Here is a 21,972-nt window from a genome sequence, read left to right as displayed (position 1 = left end):
TGGCCCATGCTACACCCTTCCACGAAGTTTCATGAAAATCGGGCCAGTAGTTTTTCCGTAATCCTGCTAACAGACAAACAAACAGACAAACAAACAAACAAACGGCACCGAAAACATAACCTCCTTGGTGGAGGTAATAACACACAGCAAAGCCACTGCACAATGGATGCCTACGAAGGACAAATGGAAGGATAAATGTAAGTGCAAGTTTACTTGCTCGCTTCATCGATTCTGCCATTTTGAGTATTTTTTTCAGGAAGGGGAGGGGATGAGGGCCGCTGTTAAATGAGGGAGGAGCCAAGCTAGTTTTAAAACAATGAAAAGCTACTGAATGGACCGGGAGGAGCTTCATTCCGGTGCAGAATTTGACAACAAGCTTTAGAAAAGAGGTGAAAACAGCAACAGCTGGATATTGGTTTATATCATTATGTCTCAATGAAATCTCCACATAGCACACATTAGTTTCAGGATTGGTTATAAGGTCTGATATCACTTATTGCAGGTTTGAGCCAAGTTCAGTTAAATCTCTTCTTAAACCCATTTTTATAAAAAATGCTTTCTATAATAACTCTTAGATTCTTAACTATTTGTTCATATGTAGGGGAGACCGGGGATGATTGTAACACATTTTGTCTCAGTCCCTATAACTCTGAGAGTTTTGATTTAGATGTACAGTCACTGTGTGTGTGTATGTGTGTGTGTGTGTGTGTGTGTCTTTGACTACACTGATCCTTTTGAACTAAACCATTTTAACATCTCATCTGTGCATACATGTATGGGTTGTCTTTTTAACAAAATGAACTGAAATTTCAGTGAATTAAACTTAAATCTTAAGTCACTTCAAACTTAATTGACTTGAAATGTGGTGTTCCATCACATAACTGTTTAATAAATGAGTCACAATAACACTTTTTTCAACAGTGTTACAACTGTCCCCACCCCTGTCAGCCATTATATTTCTAGCTGTTGTAGAAAGGTGGTTTGAAATTAGCATGGATGGAATGCATCACATTTTACTTGAAAGACTGCTGTTTAATCTAATACAAGGTCTATCATTTTTACTTCAACAATATCAGTGCTAATCAAAATATAAACTTGGTTCAAAAAATTACTTTCTTACCATATCTGTTTTTTGGCTGTAAAATCTGCAGCTTTACTTACACAGCCATGAAACTGCACATGTAAGATCAGGAAGGAAGTGGGTGTGTACAGTAGTGATCATATGGCTCTAGCTTATCCCTGATTGGTGGAAATGGTGCTGTTACAACTAACCCCAAGTTACAACCATCCCCGGCCTCCCCTATTATTATAAAAAAAAAATTATGTAGTATCTCTCTAAAGTGCTTTGTAAAAAGGTGCTATGCAAATAAAGTTTGTTAAAAGTTTATTACAATATATAGAGGGTGGTGGATTTATATAACTTTATTAAACTTTATAGAGAATATTACTGCCAGTATTTTTATTTCATTTTAAATGTATGTTATTATGGTATAGTTGGCTACCAAAGGTAGTAAAAGATAGCAAAGAGCACATAATCTTAAATCATATAATCTTAAGAATGATAGAATCAGTTTGTGATGACAGTGGAATTGTATACATTCATCATGTGAGTTCTTTGTAGAGTATCTTACCTGCAGCATTTTTATTATACTCAGCCATTTAAGCAAGTCTTTGTAAAACATCAAACATTAGTGAAAGTGGAAAATGCAGTGAATATTATCTTTACTTAGTACTCACAGCAACATTACCAGTCCCATGACAACTGCTGTTTTCATGTTCCTGGTGTGCTTTATCCTCCTCTGTTATTAATACTTATAGATTTTCCACTGTGGTTTTCTGGATTATTCAACACAGCCTGGAAATTTCTACCTGTTAACTCTTGTCTATTACACCAGGCATTTACAGTATAAAAGTTAATTACAACTCATACATACATTTAAAGAGCCACTGATGATTATGCCTCTGTTGTGCTGTTTTTCTGGACACCCACAACTGTTCAACACCTGAAGATGCAATGCTGCCATTCTGCAGGGCATCAAGCTCCTTGAAAAGTCTGGAAACGTTAAAATATCTAAGTCTAATGTCTTATAAGTAGATCCAGTTAAATACAGTTATTAGAGGTCTTATTTTCTCACCATGTAATGACAGGTTTCTGCATATCCACTCTGACATTAATACAGAACAGACGTAGTAGTACAATCTGCATCCTATCTGCTTTACTAAACACAATAACTTCATGTCATTTAACAATGATTCCTTTTTCTTATTCTGATCATTTATAGCTCCACAACTTTTATTAGCTATGTTCAGCAAGTCTTTATTTTGGTAGTTGAACTTGCCTTAAATTCCAGGTAGCACTGATAAAGTGCAGAGATTAAATTATTATACATACTAATACTTTATTTTTGCTTTGTGTGTGATCGAATAATTGCAATTTTCTATTGTTCAATTATTTTTATTTTTATTGTTGCTACTTTTATTGTCACTGCGTTACTTTGGCAACAGATACTGAAGTATCTGTATATACTATACTGAAGTATATAGTAAGATTATGTTGTTTTTTTTTGCTGCTGTTGTTTTAAATTTTGGTTTTTAAATTTGTCTTGAATTCAATTCCAGGTAGCATTAAAAAAGCCTTGAAAAGTCTTGAATTTGGCTTTCTGAAACCAGTAGATACCCTCTTGTGGTGAAGTGTTATTAACTGGGCACTAGGTAGCACTGTTCTACAGCACACTGTGTTGTCCTTCTGTAATGTAAGCTTATTACACACCAAGGCTTAGCATTTTTTTAAATGTAAATAACCCTAACCTTTTAATTGCAAACCTCAACCTATAAAGATGAGTCTGCATGTCTTTGATATTTAACTGATGAAACTCCAAAGTAAAATCAGTGTAAATGCAAAATAAAAAGTAAAAACAGAAATAGTTATGACTGCCTGTGATGATAATCCTCTAATATTTTGGTAATATTACTTGATATAACCAATTATGGACTATTTCATTTGATGTTGCAGGTATAGCAACTTTTTTAGGAATGTAAAACAATTCATTAGAATTTACAAAAAGTATTTGGGCCTGTCCAAATTGGCAGCTGCTGCCAGGAAAGTAAAATCTGTTGTAATGGATACAGGAATAGATAATTAGCATAACACATCTCTTCATTAGTGGACACATTACATTCTTTTGTGAAGTACTATGCCTTGCAACTTTCACACCTTTTTTCTTCAAAACTTAATTAACTTTGTGCTAAAAATTCACTCCATGAAGCACATCCAAAACATCATTACATATTAACTGCAAGGCTTTTTCAGTACAGTTAAGAAGACACTGGACCAGCCCAGTATTTCAAAAGTAATGAGCACTTGTTACAGTTGTGGGATCAAACTCAACACATAACTGCATGACAAAATGATGAGATGATAAAAAGTTAATATGCTTTAATCCATAGAAAATTTGATAATCCTCTCAGTATGTACAGAAAAATATACATTATAAGGCAATAAAACATACTTGTGCCATTGTCATAGCAAAACTGAAGAAGAATTCACCCTTGATATACACAAGTCTGTAGTCACTTTCCATTGTAGCGAAAACCCAAGGATCAATAAGGCCCTGCTGTAGCTACCTTATGTATTTTGTCATGCTATATTGAAATACATTAATCTTATTCAAAATAGTGCCATTACGACGCACACAACTGATTTGCATTCACTGCAGTTAGTTGCTCATTCTATTGCTCCATTCTTTAATGGATCTTTACATGTTAGACGTCAGAGGAATGGAAGATTTTATGGCTCCTTGTGCAAGACTAGTGCAATACTGAAACTTTAATATGGTAATACTGAGACTTTTTGAAAACACTGCTTTTGAATACTCAGTCTGATTTTCTACCTTGATGACAGCATAAAGTTCAAATTTTGACTAAGCTCCAGCTACGCATACATGAATATGACCTCTATGTCCATGCTTTGAGTGTATGATCACATTCATTCAGTAAATAGAGAGAAATAATAGTTCTCACTCCTATTACTCATTTTACTTATATCACTCATCCCCCAATACCTTTTCTGCAAAAATATGAAAGAAACCACATGTACGTGCATCTAATTAGACATCTTCAGTTTGGTTTCCACCATTACATTCAGAGATGTTTCACTTGTTTCATACACCTGCACTTATACATTAAGCCAGACATGTGTTTATTCATTTTCAAGGATGCGCATAGAAAACTGAGACAGATGTGCTGGATGGATGAGTGGTCATCCATGAGATCCTGTTGATTTATTCCCAGAGATCGCCTGTCAATCAAACAGTGTGTCCAGTACTGTGACGTCTTTTTCCTTGGATTCTCTGTTGATGCAGTTTGACTTTCTCTTTTCTTTGTCTGTTCAGCCATGGTGGCTATCACTGCTCATGCTAACTACCCAGTTCTTCTACTGTTTATTCCAAACTAACCGGAAACACAAAACTCATTTTTCCCAGGAAAGAGCTACCAGACACCGGCTGTTTAGAACAGTAAAAGTAAAAACTTTCATGAACTGGCTATAGGTTGAATCACTATTGTGTTACAGGAATCAGATAGAGCAAAACAGAACATGAAAATGTCATGGATTGTGACTTTAAAGCATCAAGCACCTTCAGACTTTGGACTCAGCACTCACATTCATACCTATGGACAATTTAGAGTCTCCAATCCACCGGACTTGCATGTCTTCAGACTGACCATTTGATTGACCCACCTCCTCAACACCCAAATGATTTCCATGCATTCAAAGATAAAACTTGCTCACACCTACCTAGATGTGGCTCTAGTTTCCTGTTGTTCAAAAGGCCTGGTCAGAGATCAGCTGATTTGGTGTTGTGCCGCTACACTATTTTACTCCAAAAATAACAAGACAAGCCTCAGGAAAAGATCTAGACAGAAAAAAGTTGATGGGCAGTGGCCATTTTCTCATGTTGAAAAAGCACTCTGTCCCTATGCTGGAATATCTGGTCATTATCTATTCAAAGTTACTGTAACTAAAAACACAATTGACAAGTCATTAGATAATGTAGGGGGGAACATTTATTATCATTATCATTAAACAGTTTATTAAACATTTGAGACGGTATTTGATGTAACTTTCTACATTCTATTGTACTGTACTGTCCTGAAATGTATTGTATGCTGTACTTAAGTATGAATAAGTGTAACATGGAACTGTTTTTTATGTCCTCAATCTTAGAAAACCCCTTCAAAATCCATTTCAGATATAGGAGTAAGTATTTTAAAACAATGCAGGTTAAACACAGCATCCTTCTCACTGTACAGAATGTTTTAAGTTCAATTAAGTTCACAGCAGAACCACCTGGATTCAGGAAAAGCTTTTCCTTTTCAACTATTTAAAAAAGGGTTCTCCTATATTTGGACTACTTTTTGTGGCTTTTCTTTTGTTTTTCAGTGTAGATTACCTAACCAACGCTGCCCCCGCTGATGATAATTGATTTGCATCACCCAAATGATACATGCTACATCAGAGTGAGCCTTAATTGTAGGGCCACTGTAGTAAATGGTGGGCAATTGCAGGGTTTATAGCAATTATGTTTACACCGCAGACATCTACATATATAACCGTTCACTTTAAACACCATCTTGTCAAAATCTCAAGTGAATATGTGATACGATTCAAGATAGGACTGCTTTGCTTTTGGATGCAACTATGAATAAACATAGAGTTGATGGGGCATATAGAGAGAGAGAATTACTAAAAATACTTTGCTAAGTATTTGGGCTTTACATACCTTCAACATGGAAAGTAAATACAGTGAAGACAGTTTTTGCCATTTTCTCCACCATATTTTCAGATTTTAGAAATAAAAAACATTGAGTTGGTTGGTTTGTGTTGCTTTATAAACTTGGCTTTATAGACTTTATAAAGTCTCACAGCATGACGTTTTATAGCCTTTGCAGATGAGGCTTTTAGATTCTGTTTTCACTATGTGGACATCAGCTGTGAAGCGAAGGCTGGCTTGGCTGGAGATAGAGAAGAAGTCAGAAGTCTGGCCTTGGACAGCAGATAATCTCTGAGAAAGTGGAGGGCAGCGCTGCAGGACTTTCTACAGGACTTTGGCTGTGTGGCCGAGTGGAGCTATGGAGGAGAGGTATCCTTTTTCTCTGTGTGTAAGCAGTACATGGGATGTAACATGAGGGTTCATGTTTCTCTGCCCTCTGAGGTCATGATAACACTAATGGAAATAAATGTGACAATATCCAAGAAAGAGCAAACTGAGCACCATCTCTCCATAATCCTATATCTAATGTTTTATGGCCAAGCAGGCCTTCCTAGATTTTAATTTTCGACAGATCACAGTAATAATTAATATGATTTAGCTTTTCAAAAGTTACAAAAAGATGCAGTTTTCAAATCTTATTTTCCTATTTCGTCAAATGTGCTTTTCATGTCTGGGTGATGGTCTGTAGGAATTATAGCCTATTTTAAAAACAGAATAATAATGCTAAGACTTACTGGGTGCAGGTTTAGTCTATTAAATCTGTATTCTAAACAAAATAGGTTTATCTTTCTTTTTAAATCTGACATGTATTTAGCTGTAGGCTACTGTCCTACAGCTAAAGAGAGATAAATATGTCACCTTGTCTATGTGGAGACTGATTAAGCAGTGCTGGGTTTGATTCAAAGCTCGCTGTGTGCTGTGGCTGAAGTGTCTCCCTGCCCTCCATATTTCTCCCAGTATTGACGTGTTGTTAGCAGATGGAGCAGGAGGGCTGATCTCTGCCTCCAGAGGTCATTCTCACTACAGTTGCCACTTGTTGCCAAAAGCAGCTCCGTGCTCCAACATTCAACACCAACACATTTCAACTATTTATTCAGCCACTATCGAGAACCAGTTATCTGGATGTTGAATGCGGAACATTATCAGGTCTGACTCAGAAAGGAGACTCTTGTGATCCGGCTGATATTTCGGCGCATCTGACGGAGAGAAGCATGGTTGATAACACAAGTATAGCAACTAAATCTGCTTTGGTAAGCGTCCAGGTTTTTATTCTACTGGATTATTAGCCTTAAGTATTGTATAACTGAAGGCCGCGGTATTTTCTCTTCTTTAACTAATGCAGTTAACAACTGCTAGTAATGTTACACCTTTAGAAACTTTATATTTGAGTAGTTTCATGTAAAGCCAGCGGTGTTTTACGCACTTGGCGCAAGTTTTTCGTGTTGGCTTGACCGCTGACTTTTTTTGGTATTTTGTACAGTTTGAAGCCACACGAAATGGCCTCAGTGTTGTCAGTGAGGCTAATTGGTGGTGCATGTGTTTTAATCTTATAAAGTGCATGTGATAGTCAATGACGGTCCCCCTCGTCCCCTCCGCAGCAAGCCTCGTTCTCCTCCGCCGGCAGCCTTCCCCTCCTGGCTCCCTCCGCCTCCTCCCACAGCCCCTTCCCCGGCTCGCAGTCCCACCAGCCCGGCAGCGGCGGCATGAAGCTGGAGGCGGTCATGGAGAACCTGCAGCGGCAACAGGCAGCGCGGCTGGCCCTGGAGGACAAGCTCCGGCAGGCGGAGAAAGAGAAAGACATCCGCTCCATGGTGGAGTCCCAGATGCACCAACAAGCCTTAGCTTTCCGCCACTACCAGGCGGCGGTGCGGGGCGCCTTGGCCGCCGGAGTTGTCACCTCGTCCCCCGGGCTGACGCTCCCTCACATGGAGGTCCGCAGGCAGGCGGAGAGAGCCGACGAGGACGGCAACACCTCCAGACCCGGCGCGGACGATACGGAGCAGGACGAGGAGGGAGATGACATGGAGGAGCAGGGGGTCATGGACGAAGAGGAGGAGGATGAAGACGAGGACATGGAGGGCGGGTTGGAGCACTACCCGCACCGCCAGCCGGTGCTCCAGGGAGCCTGCTTGTCTCCAAAGAGCGCCCCGATGCATCTGATGTCCAGAGTCCCGCCGGCCTTCGCCTCGGCCCGGCACGCAGAGTCTCCAGCGCCGCTCTCCCAGTCCCAGCACCACGAATGGACCTATGAGGAGCAGTTCAAACAGGTACAACAACATCGTCTGGCACTGACCTACTAAACACTTCACCTCTTTTCACAACAATAAGCTCCTGTGTTTCTGTATTTCAGTCTGTTTGTGAGTTTGACAGTAGCTTGTCGTTAGGCTTTGTGCAGTTGTTTCTGCAATAATAACTTGACAGCAGTGATTTTCATCGCAGAATATGACTGCAATAAATGTCTGGAGAATTGCTCTATTTGATGAGTGTCGACTCATCGTTATGCTTGGTTTGCTTGATAAAAATTTAGATATTCGTTTGAAGGAGTTTTTATCATAGGAAACTTTTTTCTTAGAGCCGTCTCCTATTTCTAGCGTCTCACCTCCCCATGAAGGGCCCCATGATATATGGTTGACAACATTTGCTATGAGGCTCCTAGTATGTAGGCTACTTTTCAAAGAAAAAAAGTAATTCTGTCCATAGTGTTTGTGTTTGAGGCATATACATATAAGAGTTAGTCACCAGAACTACTGTCACTATATGTTCCTTTTTTATTAGTGTGAGCACACTACAAAAGTAATATTCAGAAATGCAGAAAGTTGATTTAAGTTTATCTAATTAAGTTGTAGCTTTAAAAACTGGTCAAAAAGCTGAACCACTAAGTGTCTTACCTGTCAATTACCAAATAAGATTCAACTGAGGCTGAATCCTGGCAAGCAAAAAAACGTTAGAATGAGGCTAATAGAAATTAACATTTTGACAGTCATCTACTTAATCTCTGTGTGTTGCATTGTACAGTGATATTGAGTGATTTGAGAGAAGCCATTTCTCCTAAACAGCTATTTTGTTTTGTTACCGGTATTACAGCATAGTTAATGACAGTGCCAAGTTAGTTTGATTGATATACAGTTCTCTATATTTCCAATTCCCAGGCTCCACAGAGTATGCAGATCTATATTCTCTGAGCGATTGTGGATGAGGCATGTCATTCTTTATTTATGATGGATCATTTAGAGACTTCCCTAAATGTGATGTGTACATTAGGGACTGCATTAGCGCTGCACATTAAAGCAACCCATCTCACAGAAATGCAATTTAAATATGGCTGAAACCAATAGCCTTGATATAGAGACAATTACGTGTGGAAGATGGACAGAAGAGCTTGTCGAAAGAACATTCGCTGCGCAATTTGCATCTTTTCTATGTACAAGTCAATGATTCATTAGTCGTCCAGTTAGGGTTATTCTTGTTATAGGATACTTCTTTGCAATCTGGTAATTTGAGTTTATACTTGACGTTTATCAGCACACAGGATATGATGTAACTATCCCTTACATCAGTTATCAGATGTTACACACAGTGGCAAAACTGTTGTAAAGTATTTCAGTCACAGTATTGTGTGTGTGTGTGTGTGTGTGTGTGTGTGTGTGTTTATGTGGAGTGGATCTATTTAAAGCCTATACACCTACTGTATAATTATAATCCTGTTGCTGTAGAAAAGTGTCTGCTGAAAAGTCTCCTATTTGGATTAAGACGGTTTTTCTTGCTACATGTTAAAATCAGATCAGGCTATACATACTGTCCGGTTCAAAGATTCCCCAGGATGTGCAGTTATTGTGGGGGTCATTTGTATGTAGTCATTCAGTGTAATGGTCATGGGACAATAAAAGGATGCTTATGGCTGCTAGGCAGACAGAGTGGAGCCAGCATACTAAGCATGCTCAAAGCTGCAAAACAAAACCACATTTGAAGGCAGTAAATGCATCTTTGGAAATAGGAACAAGATGTGGGCTAAATATAAAAGGCCCCGCTAAGGTGGAGAAGTTTTAATCTGATCTTAACCGAAAGAGACCAGCCGATGTTTACAGTAGCTCCTAAATCAATATAGACCTTGTTTGTCAATGCATCTCTATTAGAAACCCCAAAACCGATTTCTTTATTTGTGCTTATTCAAGAAAAGCCATCGTTTTAGTTTCCTTTGATTTGGATTGTTTTCTTTTTCCATTTTTTTATCTTAAATTCAGCTAGATGGTAACCGTAGGCTGAAATATTTGATTCTAATGAGTGGTGACAGTCAGGTGATAAAACCTTACTTCAGCTTTTACAGTAATGACCCAGCGGGAGAGAACGTACAGCGCAATCTAAAGAAATGAGATCGTAAAACATAAAAGAAATTCCTTACAGTCGCAAAAAAGAAAAAAAAGACACCAAGTGGAGAAGACAAAGACCTGAGGCAGAAAGAGAGAGAGAGAGAGAGAGAGAGAGAGAGAGAGAGAGAGAGAGAGAGAGAGAGAGAGAGAGAGAGAGAGAGAGAGAAGTAGTTGCGTATAGTTTTGGCAGCAGCTCAGGAAATGCAGGAAACTGGACCTGGTGGTATTCCAGCCTGGCTCACACCCAAAAATGCTGGGATCTCCCTGTCTGGCAGTGTGTGTGTGTGTGTGTGTGTGTGTGTGTGTGTGTGTGTGTGTGTGAGTGCGTGTGTGTGTGGCTGGAAGTCGGCTTGTTGCCAAACTATTACGAAACAGAAACAAAATCGCGTGCTCTTACACACTGTGCCGTCCTCCCTCTCACACACACACACACACACACACACACACACACACACACACACACACACACATACACTATTTACAAGCATGCAGGCATACTGTATTTATATGAGCCTGCAGGCATTTGCATATACAGCCATATAGTGATGTGGTGGTAAATAAAAAGGAGACTGAACTCTGACCTCCAGTCAGTCGCCAGGCAAACAACCACCAATAGAAACAAAAATGATACTTTATATAATTTCAACAATATTTACACAAACGCATACATTTATTTTATCCCTGAAATTTCCTTAATTTCTCATTACATAAACATTAATTATCCATTAAACATAACAGCTTTAAAAAAGTAAGGTTAGGATCATGGATTTATAAGGGATTTATTCATGGGTTGATTCACAGAGACACTAGTAATTAAGGGATTTTTCATGCCTTCTGTGCAGGTTTACTGGGTTATTAATTAGTTATTAATGGAAAGTTCCTTTCTCCCTGAATTTTACATTACATTAGAAAGTAAGCAGTCAAACATTAAGGGGTGTTTAAGGTGGTTTTGATGGGGTCTCCTCCATTAATAACTCCCTGAACTAATTTTAAAGGGATTTTGCATGAATTAAGGGGTGAATTAATGTAAATGTAAAGTTATTTTAAGGGATTACTGGTTTGATAGTTACACTGTGAATTGTTTATTGAGTTTAATTAGGTTTAACCTCCACTACGTCCCTGCAGACAAATCAAGCTAAGCTAAGCTAAGCAACAGTAATAGAAAGACAAAAAAATGATACGGTTATGAAAATGGCTTTATCTCTGCCTGTTGATCTGATGTGTATTTATGGTCGGTGTGGTGTCAGTGTTTCCAGCAGTTCCTCCGTGACACATACAGTCTTTGCTCTGTTGATAAAAGGCCACTATAGAATATGCTTTGGACTTTGCTTTGTTGTGACAAAATGGCATAATGTGAAAACTGAAGAATTTGTTCATTTAAAAAAAAAAATGCTCATGAGGAATCCTTAGTGACTGAATTGTAGTTTCAGTTTTCACTTTGATCGGACAGAATTGGAAGCGGATTGACCGGTTGATATCAGTGTGTTAGGTGGTGTTGCGCTAATTACAGTTTGTCGCAAATTCCACCATTTGCGTCAAGTCTTCCTTTGTCTGTAAACTCAGGAATGAAGGCTCTGTCATTCGCCTACCTGAAAGCTTCTGTCAGATGTTTCTAGTGATTCAAAAAGCTGAAATGGCCCAGCAGCAGTCCTTCTTACTATGTTAAGAACACTAAAATGAATTTAAAATGAATCCCATTCCCTGCTATCTTAGACAAATGCAGTTAATCGTTGTGTTTTATCGTTTCAAATCTTCACCAATGGAAAGCAAAGCATATTTTTAAGTATTTCTTTTGTTAAGTAAATCACATTTCCCTGAGTGAAAATGCCATATCATGAACATGTCATTGTTTCGGTGCGTGTTTGGGGAGCCACTCCTTTTTTGGATTGCACCTCTCCGGCTTGTTTTTCCAACAACTACAGAAAAGGTGGTGGAGGAGGAGGAGGAGGAGGAGGGAGCTCCAGCTGTACCGGTGTATGATTTCACTCCTGGAGCCTCTATAAAGCTGCTGCCTCCCCCTCCCCCTAACCCCTCCCCTCCCCCCCGCCACTGAAATAATCTATCTCTATTTCCTAAATTTTTTGCACCAAATCAAATTGCCTTTTACAGATAAGCGTTGTCCCGCTTCGAGAGGCAATTTCCCTTTTGTCACTCATCGGTAATGAGACTCTACACTGGAGCTTTATAGCAAAAAGGATTCGCTCCTGATGACTTTAATGCAATGGCACGGAGAGGCGACTTAACGGAGCAAAAACAACACAACGGTGAAAAGAGGGAAATGAGGCAATTGAGAAATCATAGAGAGGAAGGCAGACAGCAAGGATTAAGCCGCAGGAAGCCGAAGCAAAACAGTAGTAGCGGTTAAAGCGCTCTCTCTCTCTCTCACGCATACGAACGCATGCTCGCTCCGTCGTTTCCCGGGGTTTATTTTCGGGGGCGTCCCGTCCCGTCCCCGGGCCGAATCGCGGATGTTTCTGCAGCCTGATATTTTTGGTAGCGATCTATCCGAGAGGGCTTGTCTTCAAAAACACTCACTTCAATCCCCTCCTATTCCTGCACCTCCACCCACTTTAATGTGGCCGTAAAACCTGGGCAGAGACCCCCTCTTTGAAAGAGACACACGCTATAGCGCACTGTAACTCTTGTGTCAACACACACTGTCGCGGATGCGCGTTTTTGCTGGCTGGGAATCCAATAAGCGCCCCCACCCCCACCCCCCAGGATGCAGTATTCCTGTGAAGTTAAAACATATGCATGAAGTAAAAATTCTCCATATGGCAAAGAGCTTGATTTCTTTGTTGCCACCCCCCCCCCCCCCACCCCCCCCCCCGAATGCATCAAGCGGTACAGGCAACAGGGTGGGGGTGGGGGCGGGGGGTGTGTGTGGGGCCCCGGCTTACTCGGATCGCCCCCCCCCCTCCCGCCGGGATCGGAGGCTCCGCATATTCATCCGACAGATGTACCCTCAACTTTAAAATGTGCTCCGTCACTGGAAATGCGTTAACGGCATTCCTAGATTCTTTCACTGTGTGCTATTACTTTTATATAGGGGTGCCACATGGATGGAGGGGAGAGGTGGGGCTGTAAAAGGAGAGAAAAAAAAAGAAGTGATAGAGGAAGAGGAGGAGGATTTTGAAGTGTGTGTGTGTGTGTGGTCAGCCTAGTGGGTATCAGTGTTTTAGTACAGTGCTTGCCCAAGCCCCCCCAACCCCCGGCTCCTCTCCGGAGCCAAGGGTGAAAGTATGCCGGCCGGGACCTTTTCTTTTCTTTCGTTTTGCATTCATAAGTTAAGGGGGGGGGGGGGGGGGGGGGGATGGGAGTGGCCAGTGAAAAAGTGGGCTTGGCACAATGCACCATTGAGGTGTACTTGTTTTCTCTGCAAATGGCTCCTCTCTTTTCATTAAAACAGAGGCAGGACCAACTTGTTCAAACACCCTCCCCAGCCTCAGTGTGGGTGTTACTTTTTTAATCGCACCCGCCTGGAATTTCTGCAGCTGCTTGCAAAAGCCCCCTCTCTGTTTACGAGATGGTCGGCAAACATTGCCTCACCGCCCGCCTGTGACTCCGTTTTTTCCATCCCCACTTTGTGGAGGAGACGTTTGGAATGACCGCTGTGTTCTGTTATCTTTTGATTTCATTTATAGATCTTTTTTTTTTTTTTTAGATCGCATCATCTTTGTACATTCACGGTTATTAACAGTGTGATGGGAGAATGTGGTTTTGGAATGTGGCGCAATGAAATGTTTCACATCATTAGTTATGGGGCCCACAGAGGCCCTTAAGGTTTGAGTTATGGGGTTTGGACCAGGCCTCCTGCCACAGCTTACTATACTTGACTGTGGTTAGACTTAGCTTCATTTTCACACCATTGTGCATTGCTCTAGCTCCAGTCGTACTTTGTAGTATGATCAATGATCTATGATCTAGATCAGTGATTCTCAACCTTTCATATCAAGGACCTCTAATTTAGTCCACATTAGAGCCCAAACCCCCATTTGATGAGATTTTGTCTCTCAAACACAAATCTGAGAAAATTTTTATTGTTAGATATGATTTTTTCCAGAATTCCATGACTATCTGTATTGTAGTTAGAGAGATAACAGTGAAACTATGATCAAAACAGTCATTCTTCTACATTCTCTAATTGTGTTAACTTCTTGTAAATTAAATAATGGTGAAGTTTAACAATTCATCAATTTGCTGTGGACCCCCTGGAACCCTCTCAAGGACCCCTGGTGGTCCCTGGACCCCACGTTGACAACCACTGATCTAGTACTATGAATTACCACACAGTAGCAACATATACTCGTGTAACAGAAAAAAGGGAACGTTGGAAAAGAGGAAAGGGTCTTTGGTATCCACTGCACACAGTTTTTCTACCTCAGTGTTATGCTATCTCTTCCTCCAAAAGATGAAAGAAAAAGCTACTAGCCTCTCTTTAACCTACAAAACACACTAAGAACTGCTCTCCTCCTGTACTTTCAAATGGACAGATAACAAACCCAGGGGGGAAATTCACTGATTCTTCAATATATGCAACCTTCAGCCTCATTTGCATTGGTAGTCTGGTGATTCAGCAGACCCCCCCCCCCCACTGTGTGTATGTAATCAAAAGCTGTACAGTCAATGCCTGGAGATTTGCATGTGCCACCTGGGTACCCGCTCTGCACTAACAAGATTGAGTAATCATTGATAGGCCAAGCTAGCAGATTAGATTGCTGCCATAAACGTCTGCGTTTGTGTGTCAAGGTCTCTCCAGTGTATTGAAGTACAGCGGCCGTTGTTGCTGAATCGCTTCTTGCATGACGACCCCTTTGAGACGTTTGCTCTTATCCTGTCAATCCATCCGCCATGCCAGGCCTAGGGTTAAAACACTGCATCAAGAACAGTGTTTCCTACATGCTGGCAGTTCACTTCAGGGGCTGGCTTTGTTTTTGACATTTCATTTAGTGAGCAGAATTTTTTTTCAGGCACTAAAGTTTCTCATTCTATAAGCTAATTAGGCTAGCATTAGCTAACTAGCTACTGCAACATTAACTGACTATTGATTGTTATAACATTGATTATCACTGGTTTAGTGAAGCCAATATAACACACAGCTAATTACAAATGGGTTTCCTGTTCAGGATATGGTGTAGGCTGCGCTTCAGACTTTGCCATTCTATTCAGTTTGCGTCAGTACAGGTGACTCAAACTATCTCTCCTAAACGGTATCCCTCCGCTATGTTCTCTTCTGTCAATAAAAATGCTATTTGGCGAAATTATGTTCTAAAACGTTGGACCCACAGTTCATTGAAAATCAGTAGCAGGATCTGTTGTTGAATCTGTTCACCAGCGTGTTAAATGTCAGTTTTCAGGCTATTTTCGTGGCCTCATTCAAATGAATGGGAAGTAAAAATCCGAATGCTACAAACTCGTCCAGCTGCATCTGATCTTGGTGATTAGTTTATATTCTGGTTTTCATGGCGGTTAAGTGCCGAATAATCCCCATGTTAGTGGAATACTGCTTTAACAGCACTGTCCAAATGTTAACATTATACTGTAAAAACACCCGGAGATACGTTTTTTTGTATGCATAGGGCAATTGTAGCGAATTCGTAAAGAATCCAAATTTTCCTTGAACACTTTTGAAATGTTCCTCTCCAGCTACTCATAACAAATAACACCAAAAAATGCTTAAGGCTACATTTTGATCACTGGTATTCAGCCACTTGTGTATTGACTCCCCCATAGGCGATCACAGTGGGTGAGTAGAGAGGGGAGGCCAGATACCACATGGCTCCATGTGTCAGCATGCATTAGCCTCCATAGCGAACTGTCTCTACTAGACTGGTGGCTCTGCATTTGATACTCAAAGTGTTTGCCAGGCGACCTCCAGCCTCCCTTCACCCCCGGTTTTCTGATTGGTTTGCCCTGCCTGCTTCTCGCGCCTCTGCAACCCGAGTAGAGAATTATGTACCATGAGTATTTAAAGAAGTCGGAGAAATGCTGGTTACTGAATATCTAATTCGGGTCCTGGATGGACGGTAGATGTTGGAGGTGAATCTGGAGCGTTCATTTGAAACCTGGGAGGGATTGGAACATGAACTGGTATGGGGTGGGAGTGGGGGGGAGGGGGCGGGGCACAAAGTGACATGGAGAAATGGCGACTAGCTGACAGACACACAGAAAGAGATATACACACCAGTTACATCTGTTGCGCCTCATGTCATAGATTAATGTGCTTGTGCGAGTGTGTGAGTGTGTGCGTCTGCGTGTGCGTATCATGTGCGCGCGTGTGCGTGTAAACACTGTCATTACATTCCTACGGCTACCCGAGGGGCCACTCTGTATCAGCACTCTCACATACGCTCATGTCAGATAGTTAAGCAGAATCGCGGAGCTTAGCGCTGCTCCCCTGATCCCCCGCAGCCTCGCATCGCCGTCTCTGCTCGGATTCCAGATTGAGGGTAATCTGGACCTGTCTCATCTGATCTGTCCAGGCCGATGGGCTACAAAGATCAGGTGTAACATAAGTAAATTAACTCCTTCGTTAATCCCGCTGAGCAGGGCGTTTATTTTCATAACGCCTCAGGCCAGAGCTTGACGCAAGCATCTGGCCGCGAAGCGTTAAGGTCGGAGAGGCAAAGTTGAGAGGGAAAAATGAAGATGGTGAGATAGAGAAAGCACACATTCCTTGCGGGGAGAGAGAGTGTGAAAGAGGAATTAGAATTCACAGTGATAGAAAGTGTGTTCGGACCACAGTCAGACACACAAGAAGAAGTGGAGGGTGAATGTGTTTGCATCCCAATGCAAATGTTTTGTTCTTAGAGGATACTCAACTCCCTTGCCTGTAATAACTCCTGATGTCAAGCCAACTAACATTCGGCTCCTTTGCATGTGCTTTGCATGAAGTAGACCATAGACTTTTGCATTCATTCTGTGTTTTAATACCCTTCTTGGGTCGCATTTGTGGTGTGTGTTGCATTCATGATATTTGAATGTCAGTAGAGTGATGCACTGCAGTTAAAGTGCATGAAGAAAAATAAAATCCCAAAATGTCCTTGCCAAATAATTGATATTTTGTTATGTTACACATTATGCAATTGTCTTATTATTTGTGGCTTTCCTTCATTGCAAACACAAGTTTTCTTTTGATTGTGTTAGACATCACTACGAAACCAAACCCCCTAATTTTATCCCTGAAATTTCTCCATTACATAAGCATTAATAATAATTAAAAGCAACATTGCTATAAAAAAAAGTATAGGTTAAGGGGTTTATTCATGGATTGATTCAGAGAGACACTAGTAATTAAGGGATTTTGCCATGCCTTTTGTGCAGGTTTACAGGATTATTAAGTGGAAATTAATGGAAAAGTTCTTATCTCCCTGAATTTTTTATTAAATTAGACAGTAAGGAGTCAAGATTAAGGGGGTGTTTAAGGAGGTTTCGATGGGATCTCCTCCATTAATAACTTCCTTAATTTTAAGGGGATTTTGCATGAATTAAGGGGTGAATTAATGTAAATTCATGAAAATGTAAAGCTATTTTAAGGGATTGCTGGTTCGTAGAGCATTGTGTCAGTGATGCAGTGCCTCTTCTGGTTGTCATTGCATTGCCTGCTGCCATCACCAGTATGAGAGCTGCCTTGCCTCTCAGAAGGAGATAATCAACTGTACCTTCTGAAATGTGTTCAGTCAGGCAGAGGCAGCGGGTTGGCAGAGAGGAAGCTGGGAAATTCAAGTGTCGGTGGCGGCTCTGCGTCTCTGATTCAGGAGGTCAGTAACTCCGCCCCCTTAGCTTGAAACCCCTCCCCTTTACACCCACCCTCACCCCCTCCCAATCACTACTATCTCCCCCCACAGAACCTACTATCTCAGATGCCACCGAAGCCCCTCACCCCCCTCGCCCCCATTTGGCTGTGAGTGACGGGGCGGCATCAGACTAACAATAGCTGCTGGTCATGTTTCCTCCCCTCCCCTCACACCACTGTGGCCCGCTGGAAAGACAATACCCTTTCTGGCTGATAGAGAAGTGTGAGGTGACACTCCACTGAGAGCGCTTCCGAAGTCAGTCCACTAATCAAGAGCAATCCATAAAGTGGAGTCAGGAAAGTAGTGTCATGTTACATGTCAGTTCCAAAGGCACAGCAGCTACTTTTAAAGTAATACTGCGTTTCATATAAATAAATGTCCATTATTCTACTCTCTATCTAATATAACACAGAAATGATTCAATATATATCCAGTTCATGAAAGCTTTTACATTTGCTGTTCTAAACAGCTGGTAGCTGGTAGCTCCTTCCTGGCGTTTTTTGTTTCTGGTTTGTTTGGAATAAATAGATGAAGAACTGGGTAGTTAGCATGAGCAGTGATAGCCACCATGGCTGAACAGACAAAGAAAAGAGCGACACCTACAGAAACTCAAACTGCATTAACAGAAAATCCAAGGAAAAAGACGTCACAGTACTGGACACACTGTTTGAATGACAGGTGATCTCTGGTGCAGTGCAGAACTTGAGGATTACCAATTTAAGCATGTTTCATCAAAGGAGATGTATTGTGTCACAAAATGCGTATTTTTAATCTTCTAACCCAGGGTAAACGTACATTTTGGTGTCCATTTTAACTTGACCTATTTGATAAATAGTGATACATGGGTGATATTGCATTAGTCTTTACCAACAGCACTGCCACATTTTTCTCAATGCCATCATTGTCAAACTGTTACAAGAGAAAATACATTTTAGTAGTGTCTGTGACACATTTAGGCCACTGACGTCTACATGTATCAAATAATGACTCAAACTATCCCAGAATTCCACAGCCATCCCCATCTCCACATCAGAAACCATGCCATGGGAGGGGAGGGGGGTAGGGGACATGCCTGGAACTTCCCATAATCCCCCTGAAATTATCATTTTCATGCCATGTAGCACGCCCTCTAATTAGCGAACAGTTGAGTCCTAAAATAGGCTAAACTCACGCACCGATGCTAAAAGGCTTGCTGCTTAGTTAAGATGGAGGCAGGGTTGGATGCAGGATGTGTTGGTGGAAGTCGAAGCGTCTCCTGGCTATTGCCGCAGTGCCAGGGAAGCAACCGCCAAAATTAATAGGGAAATCAGTGAGAGAGTTCCTGTGCAAGATCCTTGAGATGTTTATATAGGAGACTTCCTCCTCACTAAGGCAGTAAAGAAGATTTATCTGGTCAGATGGGAAATATGAGGTATGTGAAGTGAAAACATAGCAACCCGTGTTTGCTTTGTGGCTCCACTGTCAGCCTATTTTGTTGCAGTTCTGCCTCTTTACTCTCAGTTGTTGGCAAGTCTTCATGTAGAGGACACATTCATTCATGTAGAGGATATTTCCTAATAATCCTATCCATCCATCCATCCATCCATTTATTTTGTTACAGCATTTTTTTTCAGTGAGGAAAGCATCCCTTTTTTCTTGTTAGCAACAAAAGAGTGCAGTTCGAGCTGTCATGCTATAGGGGCGGCTCCTCCAGTTTCATTTGTCAGCTCTACCAACAAACCAAGACAACAATAGGTTGAGCCCTACAGCAGCTGATTTCTCTAATAAGTTCCCCCTTTCCAGTTGGAAGTGCACTAGTCAGTGAAATCGGCTGCTGTAGTGTTTGGTTGGAATGAAAACCTGCAGACTTTTGGGCCCTGATGGCACATGGTCGAGAACCGCTGCGGTAAATGGAGTATGGGTGGAAATTAGATGTGACGCATGCGTCCATGTTAAGTAATTAGCTGTAGGTGTTGATGGGAGGCCGCGGTCAATTATCTGCTCTGTCTGTCAAATTGAGTTTCACCCCAGATAGTAAAGTGGACAAGCAGGCAGGTGGGAGATGTTGGAACATGCTCTCCACAATAGGTAATCTAGGGTACTGCTCACAGTGATTCAACGTTATCACTGTGGCACTGCCTAGCGAGTGCTTCATGAAGATTAGCAAATGACACGTGTCACGTTTCCAGGACAGGGTTGAGGCCCTGCCCACATGCCAGCCAGTACTTTGAAAGTAAGCAACGATCATCTTGTGCAAGGACTAAGGCTGCGGCCACACTGATCTGAGAAAACGGACAGAATTAATAACGGATAGATTTCTGTCCGTTGGGCTGTTTTGGAACGCCTCTGATTTGCGGTGACGAATCATGTGACGAATCCGTCCGTCCAGAAAAAGTTGGGTTGAACTTTCTGTCCGTCAAAACGGACGGAAATCTGATGGAAACAGACGCGTTGTCAACTCTCATTGAAAATGAATTGAAATGAACGGAGACGGACAGACACAACGGATCAGTGTGGCCGTGGCCTAAGAATGCCTCCTTACGGTCTGAATACCTTCCTACTGTGACAAACGAGCCGATTTCAAACACTTTTGAAAGAGATGTATTGACGAGAGACTAAGAAGTTTACTGTGCCATTATGCTGCCAACTGTCACAATATCTAATGGAATGTGTAACCTGACCTTCATAGAACAATGGGTTGAAAAACGGTTGCAGTGTCTTTGCTCATGTAGGTGATCAAAGAACGATTACTCCTCAACACGCTCCATCTGTAAAAATGGTATTGTTTGATTGTGTTCATCAAACCTTTGCGCCTAGCTTTTTTTCCAAACAACAGAGAGTTCATTTGTTTAGAAATCCTTTGATAAAAAGCCTTGTTCCCTACAACATTCTTTATGAAATAGACAGGGCAAATCCCCCTCCACCCTAAACCTCAATGACACCAGCTTCCAGCATTTGAAGTTGAGTTCTTTTCTGTGTCATTTTGGTTGGATGTATTAGATAGTGATCCCCCCCTATGCGTACCACGTAGCCCTACTGAAGATGAGATTATACATCAATGTGTCCTTTTGTTTATGAAAAGGTCCCACAGGAATTCCAGAGCTTATTGGCACATGGAAATTGCTTGACTTCGGCAGACACGGCTCTTTGTCCATGCGTGCGATGAACATTTCGATACAAGCGCTGGAGGTCTGGAAAGAGAGGAGTGAAGGGAGGACAAAGGCGAGAGAAAGAAAAACTCATAGGACAGACACTGGGTGATTAATACCACGAAAACACATATCCGATGTCATTTGAACTGTGATATAGAGAAATTCACTCAGAGGCTTATTCTTTGTTCGCAGGGGTCAGGGAAGCAATCAGTAAATTCAGGCTGAAGTGTAGCTGAAATCAATACAAACTAGATATAGTTCCTAATGTGCTTATGGATTCCTTGGTGCGAAAAAGGAAACAGTTGTACTTCCTCTCTTTGTTTCCCCTGTTGAGATTGCTTGAGAAAACACATTGTACAAACAGAGGAAGGCTACTAGTGCTGCAAGAGCGCTTTAATTTATGGCAAGCTTGGCCAGGGGCCATGGGGAAATAAGTTGGCCACTTTGATTCGCAAAGTGGAAAATCAAAATGGAGGTCCTTATGAAAAAATGTCTGAGATGGATCCCGATACTGCACAAAGGTGATCCATTCTCCTCTTGTTCCAAGTTTAGTAGTTGGTCTTTGGAAATTGGTTAAGACATAAGCAGCCATTATTCATGGTGCCTCTAAAAGACAGCCAATTCCATCAGCACATAGGGCTTCATCCTATCTTCCTCAGAATGAGACCTAATGATGTTAAATAGAATTTTGACACATCCATGGATTTGTTTTCCTTACCAATTTTATCTACAGTCCTATCAGGGCTTCTGACAAATGTCTCAGCGTCGTAAGGGACGGACACGGAAAAGATTATTTGGCTTTGCTCACATGGGGATGAAAAATCAATATTGACCTCGTTGGAAAAAAGCCAAGGGAGACCTATATAATTTGCGAGGGAGTCAGCACTTACAAAAAGTGCTCTTGTTT

The 21,972-nt window shown here is 41.4% G+C and overlaps 1 protein-coding gene across 1 annotated transcript in view; it reads left to right on the top strand.

Annotated features, from left to right (window-relative positions):
• Nucleotides 1-6,901: 6,901 nt before the first annotated feature.
• arid3c (AT rich interactive domain 3C (BRIGHT-like)) overlaps nucleotides 6,902-21,972 on the top strand; it is a 72,367-nt gene continuing 57,296 nt past the window's right edge. Inside the window, exons 1-2 of the mRNA XM_078285291.1 lie at nucleotides 6,902-7,021; nucleotides 7,370-8,038. Of these exons, the coding sequence (XP_078141417.1) occupies nucleotides 6,983-7,021; nucleotides 7,370-8,038 (708 nt within the window). The 5' untranslated portion in view covers nucleotides 6,902-6,982. The remainder of the gene's footprint in view (nucleotides 7,022-7,369; nucleotides 8,039-21,972) is intronic.

This window comes from Centroberyx gerrardi, chromosome 8 (assembly GCF_048128805.1).
Source record: "Centroberyx gerrardi isolate f3 chromosome 8, fCenGer3.hap1.cur.20231027, whole genome shotgun sequence".
Classification (NCBI taxonomy): Eukaryota; Metazoa; Chordata; class Actinopteri; order Beryciformes; family Berycidae; genus Centroberyx; species Centroberyx gerrardi.
This window is presented reverse-complemented; position numbering and strand designations above follow the sequence as displayed.